We start from the raw sequence: 26,196 nt of genomic DNA, 5'->3' as shown, positions 1-26,196 counted from the left end.
GTAGACTGTTATTGGGCAGTGCTAGTGAATCATGCCTCCCAGAATTCATCTCTATGCTGTTCACTCTCATTTTGACTGAACTTAGCTGTATATCATAGCTTTGGCCAATGGGATATTAACAAGTGTGGTACAAACATAAAGCTTGAAAAGGACTTGAACATTAGTGTTCTTTTGGACTCGTCTTCGTGGAACTCAAACACCAAGCTGTGAGAAAGCCCAAGGAGCCACGTGGGGAAGACCGATTGGAAACAGATGGAGGCTCCTGGACAATAGCCCCCGCTGAACTCCCAGCCAGCACCAACTGCCACTCATGTGAGGCCATTTTGTATTTTCCAGCTTTCCCTGCACCTTGGTTGACACCATGTGAAGCAGGAGAATGTTGTGGTCAACTGTCAGAATCATGAGACACAATAAAAGCTTGCTGTTTTAAACCACTTGTAGGGTAGTTTCTTGTATAGCCTATATAACTAGAACAGAATGAGATCAAAATTTAAATCAAGCAAGCTAGTAATGTGTAGAACTATGCAGAAGTCAGTCAAATCTTCAAAGCCTAGCAGAATTCCATTTTTAAAAATTCCATTCCCTATGCCAGACTGCATGATGACTACTGGGTTCACCTCATCCCTTCTCTCTTCCCTGTTTCTGCTCTTATGTAAATATGCACGAGATCCTTTTTGGTGACATTATCTTTGCTCTCAGGAACAAAGAGTGACCTTATTACACTTCCAAACAATATCACTACTCTTTTCACATTTTAATTAGCACCAAATTGTAGGCAAATCATTATGTAAATTGTCAGTGGAGATAGTGGCTTCTCTGTCTCCTCCAGGATTAATATAACAACTCTGGTCCCAGGGAAGAAGTCAATGACAAGGTCAGCATCCTGGTCAGAGATAGAATTAGAGAAAGGAAATATAAACTTCTTGTGCATCCAGGGAAAGGCTGCCCTTAACCCTAGTGACTAAACAACAACAACTATCCAAAACAAGGGAACCCAACAGAATTTTTATTTTTTTTTTCCAAATCAAATCTACTATATATTTCTATCATCCAAAACAACCATTCCTTCTTCTCTATACTGTCTCAGGCCCCATACTCTGTTACATGCTCACATTGTCACCACAGCTTGAACTAAGCAATTATTACTTAGACGGGCTTCCTAGGTGGCTCAAGTGCTAAACAATCCACCTTCCAATGCAGGAAATGTGAGTTTGATCCCTGGGGTGGGAAGATCCCCTGGAGAAGAAAGCGGCAACCCACTCTAGTGTTCTTGCCTGGGAAATCCCATGGACAGAGGCCTGGTGGGTTACAGTCCATGGGGTTGCAAAGAGTGAGACACAACTGAGCACGCACACACACGCACTTAGACAGCTGGGTGATTCAGAAAGCAATCTGATTCTTTCCATTTCTTCCTTCAGAGAAGTTCTATTAAACCGTTCTTCCTAGCTTCCACCTGAAATCTCCCAGTCTGCAGTGAGGGGCGTGGGGAAGGGGGATGGGAAAGCATTGACTTCACAATGTAAGTCTTACAGAAGTGCTCCAATACTTATTTCTTTGGGCTTTTTCTTGCTCCACCATTCAGATTTGGTTGTGGTAGGAACAGATAGCATGGCATTTACTTTATAGGTCCCTAGACCATGAGGAGCCACATATGAATGTGATGAAGATATGATACAGCCCTAAGCCAATGGACTTTGATCTGGATTTAGTTAAGTGAGTGGGACTATGGATGGTCTGCCTCGGAGAGGCAGTGAGTGTAGACATTGGAAAGAAAGTACATGGATATTTGTGGAGATTCTCCTTGTGGAGATTCTGAAATGTAGCAATATATTGAGGATAGCATAGTTATTTTGGTTCCCTGGGTCTCTTGAATAATTTTTAGAGCAGAGACTATGTAGCCAGGCTGGGATTTATGTGCAAAAGATACAAATGTCTATATTGCTTAAGCTATTGAACTCTGGAGTCTCTTGATTACTGTAGCTCAGTCTACAAGCTAACAAATCTAAGAAGACAATGATAGCAACTGCATTTATCATTATGTAAGTAGTTTTAATGTTGTCTCCTCTCACCAAATGTTTGATTCATAAACCCAGGTGTCTATTTCATTCATAACTCATCCTCCTCTTCTAGCAAGATACTTTCAATATTGGAGACAATAAATACTGAATATACCAATAAACAAATGCTGCTACCCTCCTAGGATTTCACATAAAGTATCTTTGCAAATTTTTGTGACTCTCAAGACTCCCAGCTTTTGAAACTATTGATCCTGAGCTAACATTATATGAGAGTTAGTATTGGTTGATTAGGGCTTCCCTGGTGGATTAGATGGTAAAGAATCTTCCCACAATGCAGGAGACATGGGCTCGATCCCTGTGGCTGGGAAGATCCCCTGGAGGTGGGCATAGCAACCCATTCCAGCATTCTTGCCTGGAGAATCCCCATGGACAGAGGTGCCTGGCGGGCTACAGTCCACGGGCTCGCAAAGAGCCAGACACAACTGAACGACTAAGCATATCGGTTGATTTAAGTACATAGGAATGTATCTTAATGGACTATCTTACTTATGAGTAAGAAACCTGACAGATTAAAGGTAATGGTCAACCAATGGCATTGATGACCTTTGTATATGCACATCTCTTTGCACATGACTTTTAAAGTTCTTACCATCAAGAAGTGCACCTTTCCCCCTAATTCTTGAATCTGGACTGATTTTGTGTCTCGGGCTTCCCTGGTGGTTCAGACAGTAAAGAATCTGCCTAACAATGTGGAAGACCAGGGTTCAATCCCTGGGTCGGGAAGATCCCCTGGAGAAGGGAATGGCAACCCACTCCACTATTCTTGCCTGGAAAATACAATGGACAGAGGGGTCTGGAGGGCTACAGTTCATGGGGTCACAAAGAGTTGGACACAACTGGGCGACTAATACTTAAGACTGTATTGGAAATGACAGCACGCCAGTTCTGAGCCTAGGCCTCAAGGGAATGTGTATACTTCTGCTTTCTCTGTTAGAATCCTTTTTTCTGCATGAGAAACAGTCCAGTCTAGTTAGGTTGAACAGGAGAGACCAAATGGAGCAGCGGTGAATCCTAGATAAGCCAGCCCTCTGTAACCTATTAGCTGATTGAAAAAGCATGAGTGAGATCTTCTGAGATCATCCAAGCTTCTGCTTTATCAGCCTAGTTGATCCACAGACTGAGTGCAATTAAAAATGGTTATCATTATCATTTTTAAGTTAATTATTGGGTTGGTCAAAAGTTCTTTCAGGTTTTTCCATAACCCTGTGCAGAAAAACAAACAAAATTTTGGCCAACCCAGTATTTTACAGGGTTTGTTGCCTAATACTTTTGTAGCACTGGGTAACTGATCTCTAAGGGAAGGCCTGAAATGGGAGTGTAACTTGGTTAAGAGTTCCTCAATAATATTACCAGAGTTCCAAATCTTAAAAGAAATGTGAATTTTGAAAGTGCAACTGAAAGCAGATTCAATGCTTTGCACAGACCCCTGTACAAAAATTCATAGCAAACTAATGGAGGTAACCAGTGGAGAAGGGTTTTTAGAACATTATTAGAAGATTTAATAGCAGCTACATACTCTTTATTAGCCATTGCCTGAAGCAATGAAGGAGGGGAAAAATACTTTGACTTTTTTCCTCTCTCTGCTTTCCAGTCTGCTGCCAAAGCCTCCAAAGGGTTATATCTACCCAGAAGCTGGTGATCAAGGAATAAGCGGGGGAATAATGTGGGCCAAGGTCAACTTCTTGCAATATACACCATAGGAGGAGGAGGACCTGGAATGGATCTGAGAGCACAAGGTATATGAGGCGGGCATATGTGGGTTATAAATCCACAAAGGCTTATGTCTCAAAAGTATAAACAGGTTGCAAGTGCTCATGGGTTCTGTCAAAGTTGAATTTATCCTCTAGGGTTGGATGGATGTGCTTCACACAAACCAAGAGAGAAAACAGTTTTAGAAAAAGCCTCACCACTATCTGAGAATACACTGCCTGAATCTGCCAATGAATGGGACTGACAGTCAACTGCCACACAGATTCCTGATAGCTATCTTTTATATCCTTACTGTGTAAAGTGGAGACCAAGGTCTAGAGCACTGGCATCACCTGGAAGCCCAATGGGAATGTCGTGTCTCAGATCCTACACAAGACCCACTGAACCAGAAATCTTGTTTTAACAAAATCCCTAAGTAGTTCATGTATGTGTTAATGTTGGAAAAATGCTGCTCGACGTGATGACACAGAGACTCTCTCTTCCCTACCACTGGTATGAGAATTTTATAATATCCATCTTGTAATAGTAACCATAATTTAAAATATAGGAGAGTATTAAAATACATATTGTGTCTTTAGTTCCTTGCTGAACTGTCGATGAGCAAATAAGCCTCATAAGGCATTGCCTTTGTAAACATGAGGACATGGAAGTGAAAATTTTATGTAAATAGCCCATACTTCTGAGCTAGTGAGTGATGAATCTTCTTTGGGACTTGGCTATTAGCACCAAGTTTAGTGATCTTTGCAATAGTGAGTTGAGGTTGGAGGAGGGTAGGAAGATGAGGCAGGACCAGTCACTACACAAACCATTACAACATGTGAGGTCACATTCAGAAGTACCTACGTAAGAACTAAGTGAGAAATTGGAAAGCGGTATCTTAAGAAAATTGATTCTTCATTCAAAGTAGAAGTGAGTATTTAATCATGTTGCATTCCAGTCTAAGGATAAACAAATTGAAGAGGTTAATGTCAAACCTTCCTTAATTATTTTAGTGCTTAAAAATTATTTTCATCCACTCTCAAGCCCTATAAAATCTTAACCACTGAGCATCTTTCCTATTAATTTTCCTGTTACCTGGGCTATCCTGTACTGGTCACCAATGCATGAGTACCTATGTAGCACCTGAACACTAATTTTTCTCTCATCCTTCACTAGCATCATCAGCAATTCCAGTGGAAAGATGCACATTGTTGATATAAACAAAACAATAAGGCAGCTTCAAGGAGGTAACTGTATTAGTTTAGGATTTGTAACAATCGTAATAGCAACAAAAGCAATATTTACAATGATCATTGAGATTGTGATTGAAAAACAGATTTTCATTCTTTTATAAATGTCTAAGTGGGCCCAAGTATTATTGCCCCATTCAAAACTGTTGATGCCACTCATATCAAGAACAGGCGGGGAACACATGTAAATCCATGGCTGATTCATATCAATGTATGGCAAAAGCCACTACAATATTGTAATTAGCCTCCAACTAAAATAAATAAATTAAAAAAAAAAAAGAACAGGCAGAAGGTTTCACCTTTCCAAGTAATTTGTTTTTAGATTGCCTTTAAGGTATACTCATCAGTTACAGGTTGCCTATAGATTGCAACATCAAGACAAACAGAATTTTCTTGAAGTATCCTTGCAATGACTGGTTTCTGGCCCATTTCCCGGTCCATCTCTTTCCATCCACTCTTGGCCAACTGTGCCAAAGATGGTGTATACTTTTCCCAGTGATAACTGAAAACGTTTACAAATTAGAACTGCACCATACAGTTCAAATACTTTTACCTCTAAAGCAAAACAGATTGATTTTCTCTAGCAACAAACAATGAAATAGTCTCTCTGACGTCTTGTAATTAATTCTCATATCAGTAAATAAATTAAAAGGCAGAAGAAAAAAATATGTCCACTATGCCCTTACCAGTCCCTTCATAACCCATACAGTGGCCTCGCTGTGAACGATAAGGTGGATAAATGAGGGGAATGCTGATTTTGGCATCCAGTTTACTCTCAGATAATCTAGCTCATCCTTCTCAGCTGACATGAGACAGAAATAACATCAAAGGGTGATAAACTCTTGCCTGCAAACCTGGGGTTCCACGGTTCACTAGCTCCAGGCCTAATCTATCAATCCATTTTCTACACAATAAAAGGTATGAAACCCATTACAGATCTGTTATAAGCCCTGGCAGGTGGTCTACAACAAAAATGGGATACTTCAACCAGTCCAACATACAGTGTCTCTTTTCTAAGGCTTGAAGTACTAGAGGTCAGCTGAGATGTATAAAGTAGTTAGGATTTAATATTGAATTCTTTTAGGTACATAAATAAACTCACACAACTTACAGTATAAACATAGAGATGTGACAAAAATTCATTTCTGCTATGACTGACCTTTTATAAAATAGCACTGTTATTTTATTTTTGCATTATTTATTGGCTTTTCCATATGATGCAATAAGTGAAACTGGGTTAGAATTTACAATCTTGTGCTCTTCAATACATTTTTAATTTTCATTTGTTTTTCAACTACAGTTTAAGGAGTTAGTATATGAAAACCTCTATTTAATGCCGTTTCAAGGTCGTTAAGTCATTAGAAAGAAAGGCAATCCCTCTAGTGTCAGAGTTGGCACTATATAATCTAGTCATTCCAAAGCAAAGGCATTGTAGATACAAGAGGAGCAACTTTTTATATTAGCAAAATCTCTTTTTATCATATCATTTCTTCTCCTTTCTAATATTCTTTGCTATAGGGCAAACATCTTTGTGCTAATAAAGGACTTATTTAAAAAATGTCACACTGAAGGTCAGAGCTATAAACTTTTTTTTCCTTTTTTTTTTAAAATCATCAATATACTTTTCTTCATTTTAAATTCATTGTGAACAGGGAAGAAAGTTTGCCAAGAATCATCACATCTGTTTTTCATCTGAAACTAGTTTACCTTTAATAAAGTCTGGTTCACAGCATATTTAAATGACAAATTTACATACTCCGTGCACATTCTCAGTATGTATATAGAGGAAAAGTAAAATTTTAATATGGAAATGACGTGATGCACAAGTATCAGTGCTTTACAATGCATGTTGGATTTGTGTTTGTCCGTATTTTTAAAAGGGCTTCCCTGGTGGCTCAGACTGTAAAGAATCCAGCAGCAATGCAGGAGAGGGTTTGATCCCTGGGGCAGAAAGATCCCCTGGGGAAGGGAATGACCACCCAGTTCAGTATTCTTGCCTGGAGAATTCCATGGACAGAGGAACCTGGTGGGCTACAGACCATGGTGTCACAAAGAGTTGGACACGACTGAGTGACTAACACTTTCACTTTTCATATTTTTAAAAAGAGCACAACACTGAAATGAACAAATTGTCTAGTATTAGGCTGAAGTTTCCTAACTGAACATTATCTAGCACTAGTGAAACTTTCTACAAATGCTTTCTCATCACTCACTCTATCAAAACAGAGGAAACCAATGTGATGAATGGAGGTGGGGGAAGGGGGCAGGGAAGCAGAGTACAGGCTCAGTCACATCCTGTCTGGATTTCTAAGTTCAAGTCAGTTGAGTATATTGCAAAGGTGCTCAGGGTTATGTCATCTGGAATTCTGCTTATACTTCCAGCATGAAAATGTTGGTGTTTCAAAACCACGGTGGACTACTTAGACTTATTCACAGCCAATGTGAGGAGGAAAAACAAACCATTTTCCAGCACTTTTTATCTGAAATGCTAGTCAGTCCTAGATAATGGGAATAATGAGATCACTGGAAATGGAGAATACAGGCTATAAATTCTCTGTGTTCTCCATTTGGGGTCTCAGTTAGTCTTAGAGCCTCTATCTCGCCTCTGGTCCAGCTTGTGGATTCATAATGGTGGCACATGTTTATTTTAGCCCTAAGGGCCATATTTATAGCTGTTTTTTTTTTTTTTTTTTTTTTAAGGTGGTAAGTATTATTCAGTCCCCCATCAAATGTAAGTATGTGGATCTTCCTAGAGGATATTATGCTTAGCCAAAACAACAACAACAGCGACAACAAAACAGTCACAGAAGGACAAATACTGCATGGTTCCGTTTCGGTGAGGTATCTAAAATAGCCAAACTCACAGAAACAAAGAAACATAGGATGATGGTTACAGGACAAGGGTGAAAGGGAAACGTAAATTGTTCAATGGCTGAAAAGTTTCTGGAGACATGTTATAAAGTATAGTGCCTATAGTTAACAGTACTGTATTGTACTCTTAAAAATGTGTTAAGAGTATAGATCTCCTGTTAAATTGCTCTTATCACACTTAAAAAAAAAAAAAAAACTGGTGACTCAGAATTCTGTGCTTGGTCTTTGTGTTTTTCTATTCTAACATTACACCTAATGTTCAAAGTTAACATTTTTGACCAATTACAATGCACCCAATGCTGTGTTATGTGTTTTCCATGTACTGACTCATTGAATTTTCACCAAAACCTGGAAAGTATGTTATATGATTACCTGAATTTTGTGGATATTATAACCGAAGGGTCAAAGCTATAATCCATAAACCTCACTATTAATTACCACAATAAACTGCCTTTTCACAACTCCAGTTTACTTTTTCTTTGTAAAATGTCTGATCTGTATTCTTGGCACAGCCTGAAGTCATTTGGAAAGTTAAAAATCACACGTTATTGTAAACTTACTGTTGTTAAATTCTGATTAATTCAGTAGTAATGGGACAGGCTGGAAACTAGGACCCTTTGCTGCAGTGCAGCAATGCTTGCACCTGGACCTCTCTCTCCTCGAGCAACAAAATGCAAAGGAACATATGAGACTAAAAATAACCACATACATGCACAGTTAGGGCAAATTCTGGACAAGAGATACTGAGAGAATCAGAAGACCCAACTGCCACTTCCGAAGAGCCTGAAGCAAAAGCAGGGAACTGTGCCTGTCTCCCTGCACACAACACCACAAAGGGGTGGGAAAACCACCTAAGCCACCTCTTTCGCCCGATTCCTGGACACATCCCTACCCTCACCCTCGTGTAAGGAACAAGCTTGCCCCACCTTGGGGAGTGAGCAAGCAAAGGAACATGTTATTGGTACTTGACCCCCCTTACTGTGGCAGGGGCCCCAATAAAGCCTTCCCTGAATTTTATGTCTGGCCTCTGATCAATTTCTATTGATGAGGAGGTCAAGAGCTCTGGTGGGTAATAGTAATGGCAATCAGGTTTCTAGGACAGGCCAAATGTCTCAACTTACTGAGGTGTCAAGAAAACATTAGTGGTGATAATAATAATAATACTTATAGACTACTGGGTCAGGCCTACTTTTAGGAGCCTGATGCCACTCCCAGGCTCTTAAAAGTAGGCCTCTGGAGTAACCTTATATTTTTTTCAGTCTTCCAAAGTGGGAGCTCACTCATGAGAGTGAAAGGGGGAGCTATTGAAAATAATGATGGGATAACAGGCACAATCATGCATCGTGACACACAACCTAGTAAAGACCCATATCTTCCTGTGAAATTATGTGAAGCAAAGTCAAGGATGCTTATGTTATAAACTTTACTACTCTGCCCGTCAACTCTCAGCTTCAAACTATTTATCAACTACAAATTAGAGATATGAAAAGTTATAATGCCTAGCTCTATGTAATTCTGAATGCCCTTTAAATAATGCAAGAGTGGGAATTGATTATGATATGCTTAGGAGAGCATATGGCACACAGAGGTCACTCATTAGATGTCTGTTGAATGAATTATTGAAATGAATGAATAAATGTTACAATGGAATTATTAACTATATAAAAGAAACTTTCAAGATGATGAACTTCCAAGAATTATCAGGCTATATATGTTAGTAGTAAATAAGTAAACAACACTGTTTTTTAAAATTTCTTTTAAAGATTCTTTTCTTTTGTTAAAAAAAAGTAATTACATTAAGGGCAGGATTGAATGCTCACTACTAGAACAATCTATTAATCATGGCCTTTGCTAGGAAAATAATTGATCAGGGCAAATGTCTGTTTTTGAGCAAGGAATGGAAAAGTCAAGCTTTAGCTTGATTTAATTTTCTCATTTTTACTCACATTTATAGTAATGGCAAATAACTACTGGCATTGCATGGCAATCATATTTGGAAAATGACCAAATATTTGTTCACCTGACACAAATGAACAAATATAAAATGTTTACTACTTGAATGGATACTAAGAAGTAACATAAATAGGGGTTAAAACAAAATGAACCAGATTTCTGGAAATTTAGATACAATTATTTGTACAATGTAGATCATCTGGCCTATGAATTTCAACATATGTATTTTTACTTTCATAATATTTATTTTGTGATTTATTTTGAAAGTGATTCTTGACTATTATCAATATTACAAAACTTACTCCTATATAAAAGCTTTGCTACATAAATTAATTTTTAAATCTTACTTTTTAAAAGTAATGTCATAGTTTTTTGTTAAAAGGCACTTAACTGAAATACACTTTGCAAAAATTTCTTATAATTGTTTTGCCACTAAGTCATGTCTGACTCTTTGTGACACCATAAACTATAGACTGCCAGGCTCCTCTGTCCATGGGATTTCCCAGGCATGAACAAACTAGAATAGTAATCTACTATTTACAAATAAATGGCAAACTATGAGGGAAATTTTAAATATATTCATTAAAATGAAATTTATTATGACTAATGGGAATGTATAATATATACTACCTATAAAGTTATTTAACATCAAAAATAGTAGATATATAACTAATTCTGAAATAAACATGGTTTATTGTATTAGATAATTACAAGTGGTTCATAGTAAAGAAGGTTCTGGAATATAAGTTGAAAACATGGCATCCAGTTTTCCAAAAAGGGCAAAAAGCAAAGAAAAATCATTCATATGGTTTCTTTAAATGAAAAGAAACCTCAGGTTTTCCTTCAAATGAACAATGGAATGACATGGGAAAACAATGAATCAAAACTGTACTTTGCAATAATTTTTAAAATAATTTTTATATTTAAATAATGTGTTCTCAAATAAATCATATAATCTTTCTAGGATTTAGTGTTCTAATCTAGAAGATGTGAAAGTAATTTGGTTTCATTTAGCTCCTTCCATCTGAATAATGCTATGAGTTTACAAAATAAATGTTCCATCTTTCTACTTTTTCAATCAAGTACAGGAAGCTTATAAGATGATTCAAAATTAAGACTGATAAAAAAATATTTTGGTTTTAAGTAATGGGTAGTCTATATGCAGGTCAAGAATCAAGAGAACCGGACATGGAACAATGGACTGGTTCCAAAATGGGAAAGGAGTGTGTCAAGGCTGTATATTGTCACCCTGCTTATTTAACTTCTATGCAGAGTACATCATGTCAAATGCTGGGCTGGATGAAGCTCAAGCTGGAATCAAGATTGCTGGGAGAAATATCAATAACCTCAGATATGCAGGTGACACCACCCTAATGACAGAAAGCAAAGAGAAACTAAAGAACCTCTTCATGAAAGTGAAAGACGTGAGTGAAAACTCTGGCTTAAAACTCAACATTCACAAAATGAATATCGTGGCATCCAGTCCCATCACTTCATGGGAAATAGATGGGCAAACAATGAAAACAGTGACAGACTTTATTTTCTTGGGCTCCAAAATCACTGCAGGTGGTGACTGCAGCCATGAAATTAAAAGACACTTGCTCCTTGGAAAAAAAGCTATGACCAATCTTGACAGCATATTAAAAAGCAGAGGCATTACTTTGCTGACAAAAGCTCGTCTAGTCAAAGCTATTGTTTTTCCAGTAGTCATGTATGGGTGTGAGAGTTGGAACATAAAGAAAGTTGAGTGCCAAAGAACTGATGCTTTTGAACTGCGGTGTTGGAGTAGGCTCTTGAGAGTCCCTTGGATGGCAAGGAGATCAAACCAGTCAATCCTAAAGGAAACCTGTCCTGAATATTCATCAGAAGGACTGATGCTTAAGCTCCAATACTTTGGCCACCTGATGCAAAAAAATGAGTCACTGGAAAAGACCCTGATGCTGGGAAAGATTGAAGGCAGGAGGAGAAGGGGATGACAGAGGATGAAATGGTTGGATGGCATCACATGAGTTTGAGCAAGCTCTGGGAGTTGGTGACGGACAGGGAAGCCAAGCGTGCTGCAGTCCATGGGCTTGCAAAGACTCGGACGCGACTGACCAACTGAACTGAACTGAACTGAACTGAAATGGGTAGCTGAAAAAATACTTACATGTAACTTCCAAAACAGCAGTAAAGAAAAGGAAACACAAAGTGTCGAGGGCAGGAGAAGATGAAAGAAGGATTAAAAGAGAGTAGGAGAGAATGTGTCACATGTGCTACCTAGGCACAAAAAAACCTGACATATATGCATATAGAAAAGTAGATTAATGGTAGACATAAATAGTTATCAATTTATGTGAGTTACTGCAGTCATGTCCAACTCTTTGCAACCCTGTGGACTGTAGCCCACCAGACTCCTTTGTCTATGGAATTCTCTAGAGAAGAATACTGGAATGGGTTGCTATTCCCTTCTCCAGGGGATCTTCCCAACCCAGAGATCGAACTCACATCTCTTTGGTCTCCTGCATTGGCAGGTGGGATCTTTACCACTAGAGCCACCTAGGCAAAGACATACATTACAGAGAAAAAAGAGAGTAATAATGGTGGAGAGAGGTTAGAAGGGAGGGAGCACTCCCTACCTACACACACACATACACACACACACACAAGTTCAGAGAACATACAAAGAAATATGATGAGTGATAAATATAGAAATCAACACAGAATCAGACACGTGTATGAATCAGAGAAAGAAAGAAAAAAAACCCCACAGATGTTAGCTTTAATTACATTGCCATTCTGTAGATCTTATGGATATTATTGTTAGATTGTAAAACTCAAAATACGCATTAGGCAAAAATGAGGACATCGCTTCATGGTCCTTATCTGGAGGAAACCACAATTTAAACCAAGACCTATATTTCACCTCAAAGCAACGTTTTCCACCTGTGCTATAAACAGGTGCTGGCTCGGCCACAGCAAGTTAACACAATTTTGCAACAAACCCATTAGAGAGTCCACCACTCTCTAAAAGGAACAGATATATTACCTCCCATCACTGTTTTCTGTATTCAGTAATAAAACATAAAAGTGCCAAAATAATTGGTAAGTTGGCTAAATACACAAAGTATAATGTAATAGAGTCAGCTGTGGAAAAATGCACCTGACATCAGGTATTGTATCAGCAGGATGTTTTTACAAATACTATATGTTAAGGAACTGCATGTTTGTTTTCCAGCAACCACGACCTACCAGTTACAATTCTAAGACTCACTCTAGCCTTTAAATGGAGGAGTGTGCTAGAGAATACAGGCAGGGGGTCACCATTATTTCTTCTCTCTTCTAATGACTGAGAATTTAAGGTTTAATGATGACCAAGACCGTCTCTTGACCATCTTGACCACCTTATTTTTTTTTAACTGTTGACTTGTGTAATGACATAAATTGGTATTAATCATTCATTTTCTCTTCTTAAATTTAATTCAACAGGGACAGGGTGGCATTAGGATTGAGAGGAGACAAATACTTTTTAATATGACTAGTGAATAAGATCCCAAATTCTATGAACTTTAGTGGCAAAGACATAGTATAAAAATTACAATATTGGGATAAGACAGATATTATAAATGATATAGAAACATAAGTCTACACAAGATGGTGTTCATAGTCTTAGTTTTAATTTTCTATCATAAAAAAATTGACATTCTATTCTGTTGCAGAAAAGAAAATATCTTGACATATACTTCACTATTCACAAAGCTACTATTATGTTTTTGACAGTTCTCTCACATTTCCTACAATTATAATTTTTGTGTTCCTTTTTGTAATATCAAGGGATATTTGGGGGCATCTTTCCTCCTTGTTCTCTTCTTATGAGGAATGATTTTATTTGTAAAAGTGTTGAGTGTCTACAACATTTAATTACTAGGAAAATATTTTCCCTCAACAGGTAAGTGTCTATATGTATATGTGGCTATTTTGAAATCATTAAAGGAAGAAACTTTACATTTTACAGTAGGACAAAATTAACCTAAACATTTAAATTATGATTATTTACATAACTGAGTCAATATATAAAAATAAAAGGAGATTTTCCCCCCAAATATCTAAGAGATCTATAGAGATCAAAACACACATTTTGAATTTAATGTCATATAATTGGTACTCATCTCAGTTCATAAATATTTTATCAGTCATGTAAATGATCTGTTTCAAGAACTTCAGCATCATCAATTAAAAAATATAATGAATATCCTGACAATTAAAAATTCAGTCTCTATTTTTTTCTTTTCAAATCATCTATGTAAAGAAATGTTTCTCAGTGTAACTTTTTCATGGCTCTCAATTTGGTCAAGAATTGATGAATGGCAAGCAATTCTTTATGGGCAATTGTGCCATTTTTGAAAGAATCCATTTCATATTACATGAAAATTATACTTCTGTGGTATTTTCCTGGTATGGATTTGCTCCTGGTTTGAAGGATTACAATTTGCTTTATATTTTTGAATAGAACAAAGTTAACAGGTATTAAATGTGCTCAATAAGGTAGGAGAAATGTGGTCAAAAGTGGATGAGAGGTTTCAAAACATACTTGGAAGGTCAAAAGCATATATGGAGAAAGTACATGTGGGGACACAAAAAGTAAGGGAGAAGAAGCCTTCGGTATAGGGGAATCTGAATTTGGCAAAACCTGGATAGTGTTTGGATTAAAGATGTCATGATGTCTGAGATTAAAAGCATGTATGAAAGCTTGTAGATGAAAATTTGTGTCAATATCAAAACTACCGCACAATGAATGGTCTTCTTTTAACACTGACCTACAGTCAAAAATAAACAAATCAAAACAGTGAGTGTGGTTCTTACCTAAAGAAATTGAACTTCATGTCTGGAAAGAATTTTAGCATTGGTATGAATAGCTCAGAATAAAGCCCACAGTATTATAGACTTTGAAGGTCTCTTTCAACAAGAGACTCAGCTCTCTACCTTAGCACATAGAGTAAAATATCCCAGTTAACAAGACCCATCCAGGTACTTAGAGATTGTAGTCTATTTTCTCCTTCTTAAATATAAATATACACAGGATCCCTAGCAGTATTAAAAAAGTCTACAGCCCCAAAAGGGAAAATAGCATGGGAGTGGACAAATTCCTTGAAAGACACAACTTATAAAAGCTGACACACCAAGAAATAAAAATCTAACCATTCCTGTATCTATTAAAGAAATGGATCCATTATCAAAAATTTTCTCAAAAAACCTCAACAATAACAACAAAACAAAACATAACACCCCATGCACTGATGGCTTTACAACTGAATTCTTCCAAACATCTCAGGAAGAAATGATACCAATATTCACCAATTTTCACCAGTCTTGGTATCATTCCAGAACAAAGAAAGAGAGAACCTCTGAACTTGGTTATTAAGTCTAGTCTAACATTGCTATCAACAATCGAGAAGGATTCAAAAATAAATTACAGACTGTTTCCTCCCATGAACAAAGATATAAAAATCATAAACAGCATATTAGAAAACTGAATCCAGCAATCTATAAAAAAAGTAGAAGACATCATGACCAATAGGATTTATTTCTGGAATCCCAGAGTAGTTTCACATTCCAAAAGCAATGACTGTCGTTTGTCACATTTAGAGGGAAAAAAATCATAGGATCTTTTTAATAAATGCAGAGAAAGTTATGAATAGGTTACCTATTCATAATAAAAACTTGAGAAAAAAGAATAAGGAAAATATTCTTTAACCTGATTCAGAGGACCTATAAAAAGTCCTATAAGGAACCTAATATTTAATGAATAATTACTGAAAGCAGTCCACCTGAAACAGGAAATGACTCAAAGTCTCCCATTATCACCCCTTCTCTTAAACATTGTTTTAGAGGCCCAAGTTTGTGCAAAAACAATTAAAATTCTAAGGAATGAAAAGAGAGAAACTACCTCTATTTGATGAAATGATTGTGCACATTAAAAAAATCTAAAATGTTTTACAAAACATTGATATTAGTATGTGAATCTGGTAAGGAGACTGGATGTGTGTTTAATGTGAAAAAAATCTATTTTTACATATCAGCAACAAAAAGAAAATAAAACTTGAAATGAATCCCATTTATAAAAGGACCAAAACATCAAATATCTGGGATTAAATCTAATAAAACATGTGCAGGTCCTCTGGATTGAAAACTACAAAGTATTTCTAAAAATGCATTAAAGGAGTCCTCAATAAATGAAGGGATGTAACATTTTCACAGATTAGATGACTCAATATTGTAAAAATGTTAACTGATCTATAAGCTCAACACAATTCAAATTGATATTCTGGCAGGCTTTAGTAAAAATTGGCAAGTTGATTCTAAAATTTATTTGGTGAACCAAAAATAACAAAAACCAATCTGGACTAAGAAGAATAAGGTTTGAATTTTTATACTACCAGATCCCAATTTTTTTTTTGCAAAACAAGTATTTGTGTGTGTATTATATATATGTGTATGTATATACACACACACACACACATATATATACATACATATACATGCATGTATACTTATATATGTAGGTATATATATGCACACATATATACAGTGTATGTATACATGCACACATACATACACATATGTATGTGTATGTACACACACACACACACATATACACACACACACACATATGTTGTTGTTGTTGCCTTCTCAGACTATTCTTTCAGAATGGAGGGACTTCCCAGATATCACAGCAGTAAAGAATCCCTCTGCCAATTGAAGAGACGCGAGTTCAATCCCTGGGTCAGGAAGATCCCCTGAAGAACCCAGACAACCCACTCCAGTATTCTTGCCTGGAAAGTCCCATGGATAGAGAAGCCTGGTAGGCTACAGTCCATGGGGTTGCAAAAGATTCAGACACGACCTGTGACTAAACAACAACAAATGTGTATATTCACATATACACATTATGTGTGTATATACACATACACACATACACAATGTTGGCGAAACTTTAACACTTTATGCCAGGTAAAATAGTCTCAACACAGAGGGACAGGTACAGTGTGAGTCCACTTACATGAAATCTCTAGAAGAGGAAAAAACATACAGACAGAAAGTAGATTAGAGGTTACTTTTAGGGAGACAGGTTCAGGGGTAGGGTGATGGGGAGTTATTGCTTAATGGTTACAGAATTTCTCTTTGGGGTACTGCACATGTTTTAGAAACAGATAATGGTAATGGTTTCACATTGTGGATATAATAAATGACCATAAATTGTATACTTAAAATCATTAAAATGACAAATCTTATGTTATATATATGTACTACAATTTAAAAAGTAAATATACCAAAACTATTGAACTGTACACTTTAAAATGGGTGAATTACATGGTATATAAATTGTATCTCAAGCTGTTGAAAGACGATTGTTAAATGTACCCCTCTGGTACTTTGAATTGATGTTTTTGAACTGTGGTGTTGGAGAAGACTCTTGAGAGTCCCTTGGACAGCAAGGAGATCAAACCAGTCCATCCTAAAGGAAATCAGTCCGAATATTCATTGGAAGGACTGATGCTGAAGCTGAAACTCCAATACTTTGGCCACCTCATGCGAAGAACTGACTCATTTGAAAAGATCCTGATGCTGGGAAAGATTGAGGGCAGGAGGAGAAGGGGATGACAGAGGATGAGATGGTTGGATGGCATCACCGACTCAATGGACATGAGTTTGAGCAAGCTCCAGGAGTTGGTGATGGGCAGGGAAGCCTGGCGTGCTGCAGTTCATGGGCTAGCAAAGAGTCAGATACAACTGAGTGACTGAACTGAACTGAAATGAACCCCTCTGGTGGGAGATGTTGATAATAAGGGAAACTGTGAATTTGGGGGGAGGAGTCTTTGGGCAATCACTGTAACTTCCTCTACGTTTTGCTGTGAACCTAAAAATGCTCTAAAAACACAAAATCTTCATTAAAAAATTAAACTACTGAACTGAAAAAAAGAAAGATGACTGTTACAAAGCCACTGCAGTACTAGTTGAAGGACATTGATAATCAAGAGAATCCAGAACAGATTCATATATATATATATGTTCATTTGGTTTATGACAAGGTTGTCATAGGAGTACAGTACAGAGAGGACAGCCTTTTGATAAATAGCCTTTTGATGGACAGCTGATGTTGCTTTTTTTTAAAATTCATATGCACCACTTGGTTTTAAAGAGTAAGTATGCATTAATTTGATAAATAATTTAACATATTATATTTAAAAATAAAATATTAGATTTAATAAGTATCCAAGTTAGAAAGATAAAGACTCACAAGTAAGTAAGTAAACAAATAAACAGCAAATAAATAAAACATCTTTTAGAGAAGTTTAACATGCATTGATCCTTGATTAAGTCTATACTATTGGTGGTGGTGGTGGTGGCTCAGTTGCTAAGTCGTGTCCGACTCTTGCGACCCCATGGATTGTAGCCTGCTAGGCTGCTCTGTCCATGGGATTCTCCAGACAAGAATACTGTAGTGGGTTGCCATTTCCCTCTCCAGAGGACCTTCTGTACCCAGAAATCAAACCTCAGTCTCCTGCATTGCAGGCATATTGGTAAGGATAAGTAATTTTGATTTATGATACTCATTGAGCTGGACAACGTCTATCTTGCTTAAATATTGTCAATTTAAACCTGAACACTGAATGAATCACTTCATCCTTTTTCCAGTCTAATTCTTTCGAATAATTCATGTAAAGTAATAGTGGTATATAACTTGGCATTTGATCATTACTGTACCATCATTCACCATCAACACTCCTTCCATTCACTACAAATCATACACCCAAATTAAATGGTCAATTAAAATAAAAACAAAATAACAATCCATAAAACCAGCCCTCTCCCTCAGCCTTACCAATTAAGCACCATGAAACAAAAGAAATGCTTGCAGCATTTAACACATGTGACAGGACAGATGGTTAATGTCTAACCTTTATCCACTGAAGATTTGTCTGCTTGAGCTTATTTTCAAGTTTATCTTGCTCTTCTGGGCTTATGGGAGCACTTACAAGCACTGTTCCTCCTGTTTCATTTAATTGTTTTAGAATTCCCTGACGCAGGGGCAACTCTTCGGCCAGTAACTGAAACAGACAAATGCAACATTTAAAAAGAATTACAGCACAATGCCAACTACCTTGTCTTTGCCTCTATTGATTAATCTATCAAAACAAAGAAAGACCGGAGGCCCACCGGTTCCTTAAATACCAAGTTTTCTACAGAGCACAGAGCTGGTGGACTAAGACACCCACGCCTAAGTAAATCAGCCCACCCCACAAAGGATCAGAATATCTTGTCTCCCTCAGAGATTTTTTTTTTCTCAAGAGAAAAATGTTATGTAGTATGATGAGCTCTAAAACAATGCCCTGCTGCTGCTGCTGCTGTCGCTTCAGTCGTGTCTGACTCTGTGCGACCCCATAGACGGCAGCCCACCAGGCTCCCCCGTCCCTGGGATTCTCCAGGCAAGAATACTGGAGTGGGTTGCCATTTCCTTCTCCAGTGAATGAAAGTGAAAAGTGAAGTGAAGTCGCTCAGTCGTGTCTGACTCTTAGCGACCCCATGGACTGTAGCCTACCAGGCTCCTCCATCCATGGGATTTTCCAGGCAAGAGTACTGGAGTGGGGTGCCATTGCCTTCTCCGAAACAATACCCTAAACAGTATCAAAAGTCTAAAAACACACCTCTCACAAATAAAATAATCTGGGCAAATATAAGCATCCTCTCAGGTATTAGGTCTTCATATTATAACTTAGCAGAGTAAGAAATTGCATTATCATATTAAAAGACAACTAAGAACATACCTGGTACCAGGCATTGTGCTAACTAACCTCTTCACATACATTATCTTAGTTAACTTTATATAATAATGTCACAAGGTAGATCTTACTATCTTCATCTTACATGGAAGGAAACTGAGACAGAGTGGTTAAATATCAGATCCAAGGACACAGAGGTAGCAAGCAACAGACTGGTGATCCAAACTTGGGTGTTTTCATTCAAGAACACTTAATTGTGATACCTGCACATTCCTGAATTTTTCTTATTCATTTAACATCACATTAAAAGTGCCCTTTTTTATGATCTACAAAGCTATCATAATTTTATTAACTGTCTTTTATTTATTTGTATCTTCTATTACTGCACTGTTAACAGTACCACTAGCCGCATGAGGCTATTTAAATTTAAATTAACTGTCAATAAAATCAAAAACACATGTAAACCCATGGCTGATTCATGTCAATGTTTGGCAAAAACTATTACAATATTGTAAAGAAATTAGCCCCCAACTAAAATAAATAAATTTAAAAAAAAACTTAATTCTTCAGTCACATCAGCTACCTTTCAAGTCCTCAAAAGGCAAGTGCAGCTAGTGGCTACTAAAACTGCTAGTATTCAAGATATTTATCATGTTGTTAAATGATACTGGATGGTGCTATTGGACGGTGTTGATCCAGACCAAGGAAAAAAAAGGAAATCAATGCATATTTATTAAAAAGTGAACACCACCAAACATGTCTCTTAAATGAGTTATCAATTACTTTCCTATATATATACATTCAATATATTTAGGAAAGATGAATTTTTAAGAACAGACTGAGTTTATTTTTCTGTGGCATAACCATTCTCAAACTATGGATCAAAAACTTTTTATATTTTGACTCTCAAATACCTAATACATTATCTGACATATACTAGGTGCTTAATATTTGTTTACTGAATTAAGCAATATTTCACTTCTTATACTTTATCCTCTGTCAGGTACACATTTCTTATTTCACAGAAATAAGTAGTTGACATGGAGTCTAATCTGCATGTGCAAATCAAGTGAATCGTTGATAAAGAAGCAGTTCCATTTCTCTTTGATTCTATGACCTTGTAAAACGAGGATAATAACCATTTTGGAAGTTTGATAAGATTAAATAAAATAGCAGATTTAAATACACCTAATACTTAGTATGTAACAGGGGATGATTGAATGTTAACTTCCCTTTCCCTTCGAGAATTAAAGTAAAACAGATCCAAAGGAGTTTCTTTCCTAAAACGTAAACCATGAAAGTTAATCCAACAGCACAATCAAAGCATCTCAGTCAGCCAGGAGAGCTAACCAGAAAGCAGCAGACATCACAGTGCGTTAGTCGCTCTGTCGTGTCTGACTCTTTGCGACCCCATGGACTGTAGCCAGCTAGACTTCCCTGTCCAGGGGATTTGCCAGGCAAGAGTACTGCAGTGAGTTGCCATTCCCTTCTCCATCACATTAAGCAGGCATAAAAAACCACTTGAATACACCAGAAGTTTTATTCAACCAGTATAGAAAGTGAACCAGCATCACCTCCCCTTACCCCTGCAGACAAACCAAACCAAACCAAAACATTGCTTCAGGCAAATAGAATGCCTTTAATTAGAGGCTGAAGTAGGGAGATTGATTTGGCAATTAAAATCTTCCATAAGAAATGAGATCATCTCTAAAGATTCTCCCCAGTTTTTAAAATAATTTGGAGCAGTGGAATTCTCCATTAAGTCTAAAATTAATTTCAAATCAGTTTAAAAAGTATCACTATGCATTTTATACACACATACACAAACAGAAACACACTTATATATATATATATATATATATGTATATTTATATATATATATATATATATCCCATACATATTTTTAAAAAAATATATATATATATACTCACTGAGCTAAGACAAAATAAAGTTGTGAGAAAAGTTACTGAAGACCTATCAGTATCCCAATGGGCAGGAAATCAATGACTGAATACATTTAAAAAATATATTCTTATACCTTTTTTTTTTCTTTTTCGGACGTACCATGTAGCTTGTGGGATCTTAGTTCCCCGACCAGGGATTAAACTCAGGCCATGGCAGTGAATGGCCAAGTCCTAACCACCAGACCACCAGGGAATTCCCCCTAGGTTCATATACAAATAGGCCCTGGGAGATTTTAGAAAATAAAATTACCTTGACTTCCTCAAGCTTTTCTTTTAGGTGCTGCTCATTTCCAGGTTCAAGCGGAATACTGGAAATGTTATCTGCTTCTTCCAACCATAAAACAAATTCATTCAAATCTCTTTGAAATTCTGACAGGATATTTTTTTGTTCTTCTAACCTGGAAAAGAATAAAATTGTTTTAAAGAATATATTTCTCAAGTTTTCTTTTTTTTTTATTTAAGAAAACTCAAAAAAGCTGCATGCACTTTCAAAAAATAAGCCATTTTAAAGATGTTAATGATATAATATTTTTAAGGATGTAATATTTTAAAGGCCTAGTCAAATATCACCTTTGGGGCAAAACTGCCTCTGGTTGAGAACAACTTCACTAGAATAAGTATATAAAATGAAATTACATGTTTTAAGATGCTTAAATGAAATACATCTTTATGGAAAATTGTAAAGTAAAAACAAGGGAATTAAATGAAAACACTAAATTATTACATGCTCAAATGTTTTCCAAATTACAACACAAAATCCTTTTGGAGGAAAGAGGGAATTGATTTAAAATACTTAACATATGTACTAGTGGATGTTGTTAATTATAAAAACACATATACTGTATGTTACTCAATTAGCCATAAATTTATTCTTACATATTGAATCATAACACAGCTGAGGAAACTAAGCTGCACTTATAACAATTTACATTTCTTTGTTTTGTTGTCTTTTGGGAACTATGTATTTGTGGTATGTAAGCTTTTAAATTTCACTACCTCCAAGTGTAATCAGTATCCTGTCAACTTTTATTATTTTGCCTGTATTGAGCATTATGTATATGGGGCAACCCACTCTAGTATTCTTGTCTAGGAAATCCTGTGGACAGAGGAGCCTGGCGGGCTACAGTCCATGCGGTCCCAAAAGAGTCGGACATGACTTAGCGATTAAACAACACTGCCTTTTACTCATTGTAACGTTTACAATCATCATCCATGTTCTGTGTAGATTATCTTCTTCACTACATAGTACTACACTGTATAAGATATATCTCTGTTGGTGGACATTTGAGTTGCTTCCATTTGGGGACTGTTCAGCTAATTTTTTGTTTGTTTTTGCTTCAAGTTGACAAATATTTATTGAGGGCTCACTAACTTCCAGGAACTCAAGTAGGCATTTGAATCAAAGAGAAATGAGTTATGTGCCTTGCCCTGAGGATCTCATAGCCCATGAGAGGGAAGAAACATGTAAATCTAGGACTATGATAGAATATTGTGGAGGTAAAATTATTTTCTGGGTATAGAAAGGTATAGAAGATGTGTCAGAGAAGATAATGGTCTACCTGGGTCTTGAAGCATGAAAAGGGATTTGATTCTCAGCCTGTGCAAAGACAGGGCATTGAGAGAATTAAGTTACACTAATTCCCCAAACTGGATCCGGTTATTAGATTCATGTTCCTCTCTACTCAATTTTGTTCTTTGATGTGAGCTGGTCCAAAGTCTATCTGAGGCACATGAGAAGACATTGTCTTTTTTTTCTATTCTCCAAACAGCAGATCCTATAAAAACCCAAGTCCTATTTTGGAATCCATTGAAAACTCAAATCATATTATGTAATCATGGCACTCAAACTCCTCTATTGCTTCCCAGTTCATTCACATCAAAAGCAAAGTCATTACAGCACTCTACGAGGGTCTAGATCTGTGCTGTTCAATATACTAGACACCTTCGAATGTGGCTACTGAGCACTTGAAATGATGTTAGGGAAACTGAGATGTGCTCTAAGTGTAAATTGCATACTGGATTTCAAAGACTTAGTACAAAAAAAAAATCATCTTTGTACCTTCTATTCAATTTTCCTGTGAACCTAAAACTGCTATAAAAAATACAACTATTTTTATGGGGGAAAGTGTGGAGGGGAGGGGTAGATTGGGAGTTTGAGATTGACATGTATGGACTGTTATATTTAAAATAGACAATTAACAAGGACCTATTGTAAACAACAAAAAAAGAAAAAGATAAAACTAATAAAAATAAAACTACTTCTAAAGTATTAGAATTAAAATATCTCATTAGTACTTTCAGTTCAGTTCAGTTCAGTCACTCAGTCGTGTCCAACTCTTTGCGACCCCATGAGCTGCAGCACGCCAGGCCCCCCTGTCCATCACTAACTCCCTAAGTCCACCCAAACCCATGTCCATTGAGTCGGTGATGCCATCCAAGCATCTCATCCTCTGTCGTCCCCTTCTCCTCTGCCCTCAATCTTGCCCAGAATCAGGGTCTTTTCAAACGAATCAGCTCTTCACATCAGGTGGCCAAAGTATTGGAGTTTCAGCTTCAACATCAGTCCTTCCAATGAACACCCAGGACTGATCTCTTTTAGGATGGATTCGTTGGATCTCCTTGCAGTCTAAGGGACTTTCAAGAGTCTTCTCCAACACCACAGTTCAAAAGCATCAATTCTTCCGCACTCAGCTTTCTTTATAGTCCAACTTTCACATCCATACATGACTAATGGAAAAACCATAGCCTTGACTAGACGGACCTTTGTTGGCAAAGTAATGTCTCTGCTTTGTAATATGCTGTCTAGGTTGGTCATAAACTTCCTTCCAAGGAGTAAGCATCTTTTAATTTCATGGCTGCAATCACCATCTTCAGTGATATTAGTGATATTAGTCCTTTAAATATGTACAAGTCAACATGATACTATTTTTAATATATTGGGTTAAATAAAATAGGTTAATTTCACCTGTTCTTACTCTTTTTTACATGTGACATTAGAAAATTTAAAATTACATATGAGGCTCACTGTACTTTTGTATGGAAAAGGACTGATCTATAAAATTTGCTGATCCCTTTTCTCCTTACTTGTCCGACCTCATTTCTATCCTTTCTCTTATCCTTCTTGAGACCTCAGCTTTTGTACCTGCTGTTTTTTCCTGCCTAGAATGACCTTCCCTCACAAACCAAGCATGGCTGGTTTCCTCAGCTCCTGCAGGTCTTTCCTGATGATTCTACTTACAATCACACCTCTTCTTTCTCTAATTTCTGTTCTTTCTCCCTAGTCAATCTTTCTCTTTAGTACTTAAAATATTTCTGGGGGCTCACTTGTAAAGAATCCATCTGCAATACAGGAGATACAGGAGACCCTGGTTTGATACCTAGGTCAGCCCCTGGAGAAGGAAACGGCAACCCAATCCAGTATTCCTGCCTGGGAAGTCCCATGGACAGAGGAGCCTGGCAGGCTACAGTCCATGGGGTTGCAAAGAGTTAGACATGACTGAGTGACTGAGCATGCCCAAAACAAAAAAGCACTATAATTTGGTTGTTTTGTATATTGTCTATCTTACACAGGAAATCAAACTTTCCGAGGGCAAAGATTTTGCCTGTTTTATTTACTACTGTTACCCTTGCTCCTGAAATTATGCCTGGCACAGAAAAGATGCTAAATAAATAACTGTTGTGTGAATGAATGAATTTGGCCATCATTCTTTTCAATCTTATATGCTTTTCTGTTCCGAAAGAATTGTTCCCATTTTTTGCAATACTGACTGTAAAACATAATCTAATTTACTCACTGATGTGCACTACAGTATTTCACCAAATGAAATAGACCTTCACTTGCAAGTCATATAACACCACTGTGTATACTCCCAGGATGTGGGTTAGAGTGAGGAATGCTGCTGATTAAATGATGACATTTATTACTTAGAGGTTTTATTAAGAAATTGTTCTTTAGGTTTATATATATATATATATATATATATATATATATATATATATATTTCTCTTATGTTCCCCTTGACTATGCATAAAAAAGTCAAGTATAAGTGAAAAAAATTGGTGCAGTGTTCTTCAAATTTCCTCATATTTAGAGTCTGAGTCTCCTATACCACTTTTGCTTTCAGAGCAGTGGTCCTCAGCCTTTTTGACACCAGAGATCAGTTTCACGGAAGATTATTTTTTTCATGTACGGTGTCGGGGGGAAGGGGGTGGTTTCAAGCACCTTACATTTATTGTGTACTTTACTTCTATTATTATTACATCTGCTCCTCATTAGATCACCAGGCATCAGATCCCCTCAGTTCAGTTCAGTTCAGTCGCTCAGTCGTGTTTGACTCTTTGCAACCCCATGGACTGGAGCACGCCAGACCTCCCTGTCCATCAACTCCCGGAGTTTACTCAAACTCGTGTCCATTGAGTCAGTGATACCATCCAACCATCTCATCCTCTGTCATCCCCTTGTCCTCCTGCCTTCAATGTTTCCCAGCATCAGAGTCTTTTCAAATGAGTCAGTTCTTCACATCAGGAGGCCAAAGTATTGGAGTTTCAGCTTCAGCATCAGTCCTTCCAATGAATATTCAGGAGTCACTTCCTTTAGGATGGACTGGTTTGATTTCCTTGCTATACAAGA

The 26,196-nt window shown here is 37.0% G+C and overlaps 1 protein-coding gene across 3 annotated transcripts in view; it reads right to left on the bottom strand.

Moving 5' to 3' along the window:
• Nucleotides 1-26,196, bottom strand: part of DMD (dystrophin) — a 2,147,259-nt gene that overhangs the window by 800,138 nt on the left and 1,320,925 nt on the right. For all 3 annotated transcript variants that reach the window (XM_081564318.1, XM_081564319.1, XM_081564320.1), the window contains 2 exons: nt 21,817-21,964; nt 18,781-18,930 (listed from right to left, as the gene is read on the bottom strand). In XM_081564318.1, the coding sequence (XP_081420444.1) occupies nt 18,781-18,930; nt 21,817-21,964 (298 nt within the window). The remainder of the gene's footprint in view (nt 1-18,780; nt 18,931-21,816; nt 21,965-26,196) is intronic.

Source organism: Giraffa tippelskirchi, chromosome X (assembly GCF_054371585.1).
Source record: "Giraffa tippelskirchi isolate mGirTip1 chromosome X, T2T-mGirTip1v1.2.pri, whole genome shotgun sequence".
NCBI lineage: Eukaryota > Metazoa > Chordata > Mammalia > Artiodactyla > Giraffidae > Giraffa > Giraffa tippelskirchi.
Note: the sequence above shows the minus strand (reverse complement) of the source record. Positions and strands in the feature narration are given on the sequence as shown.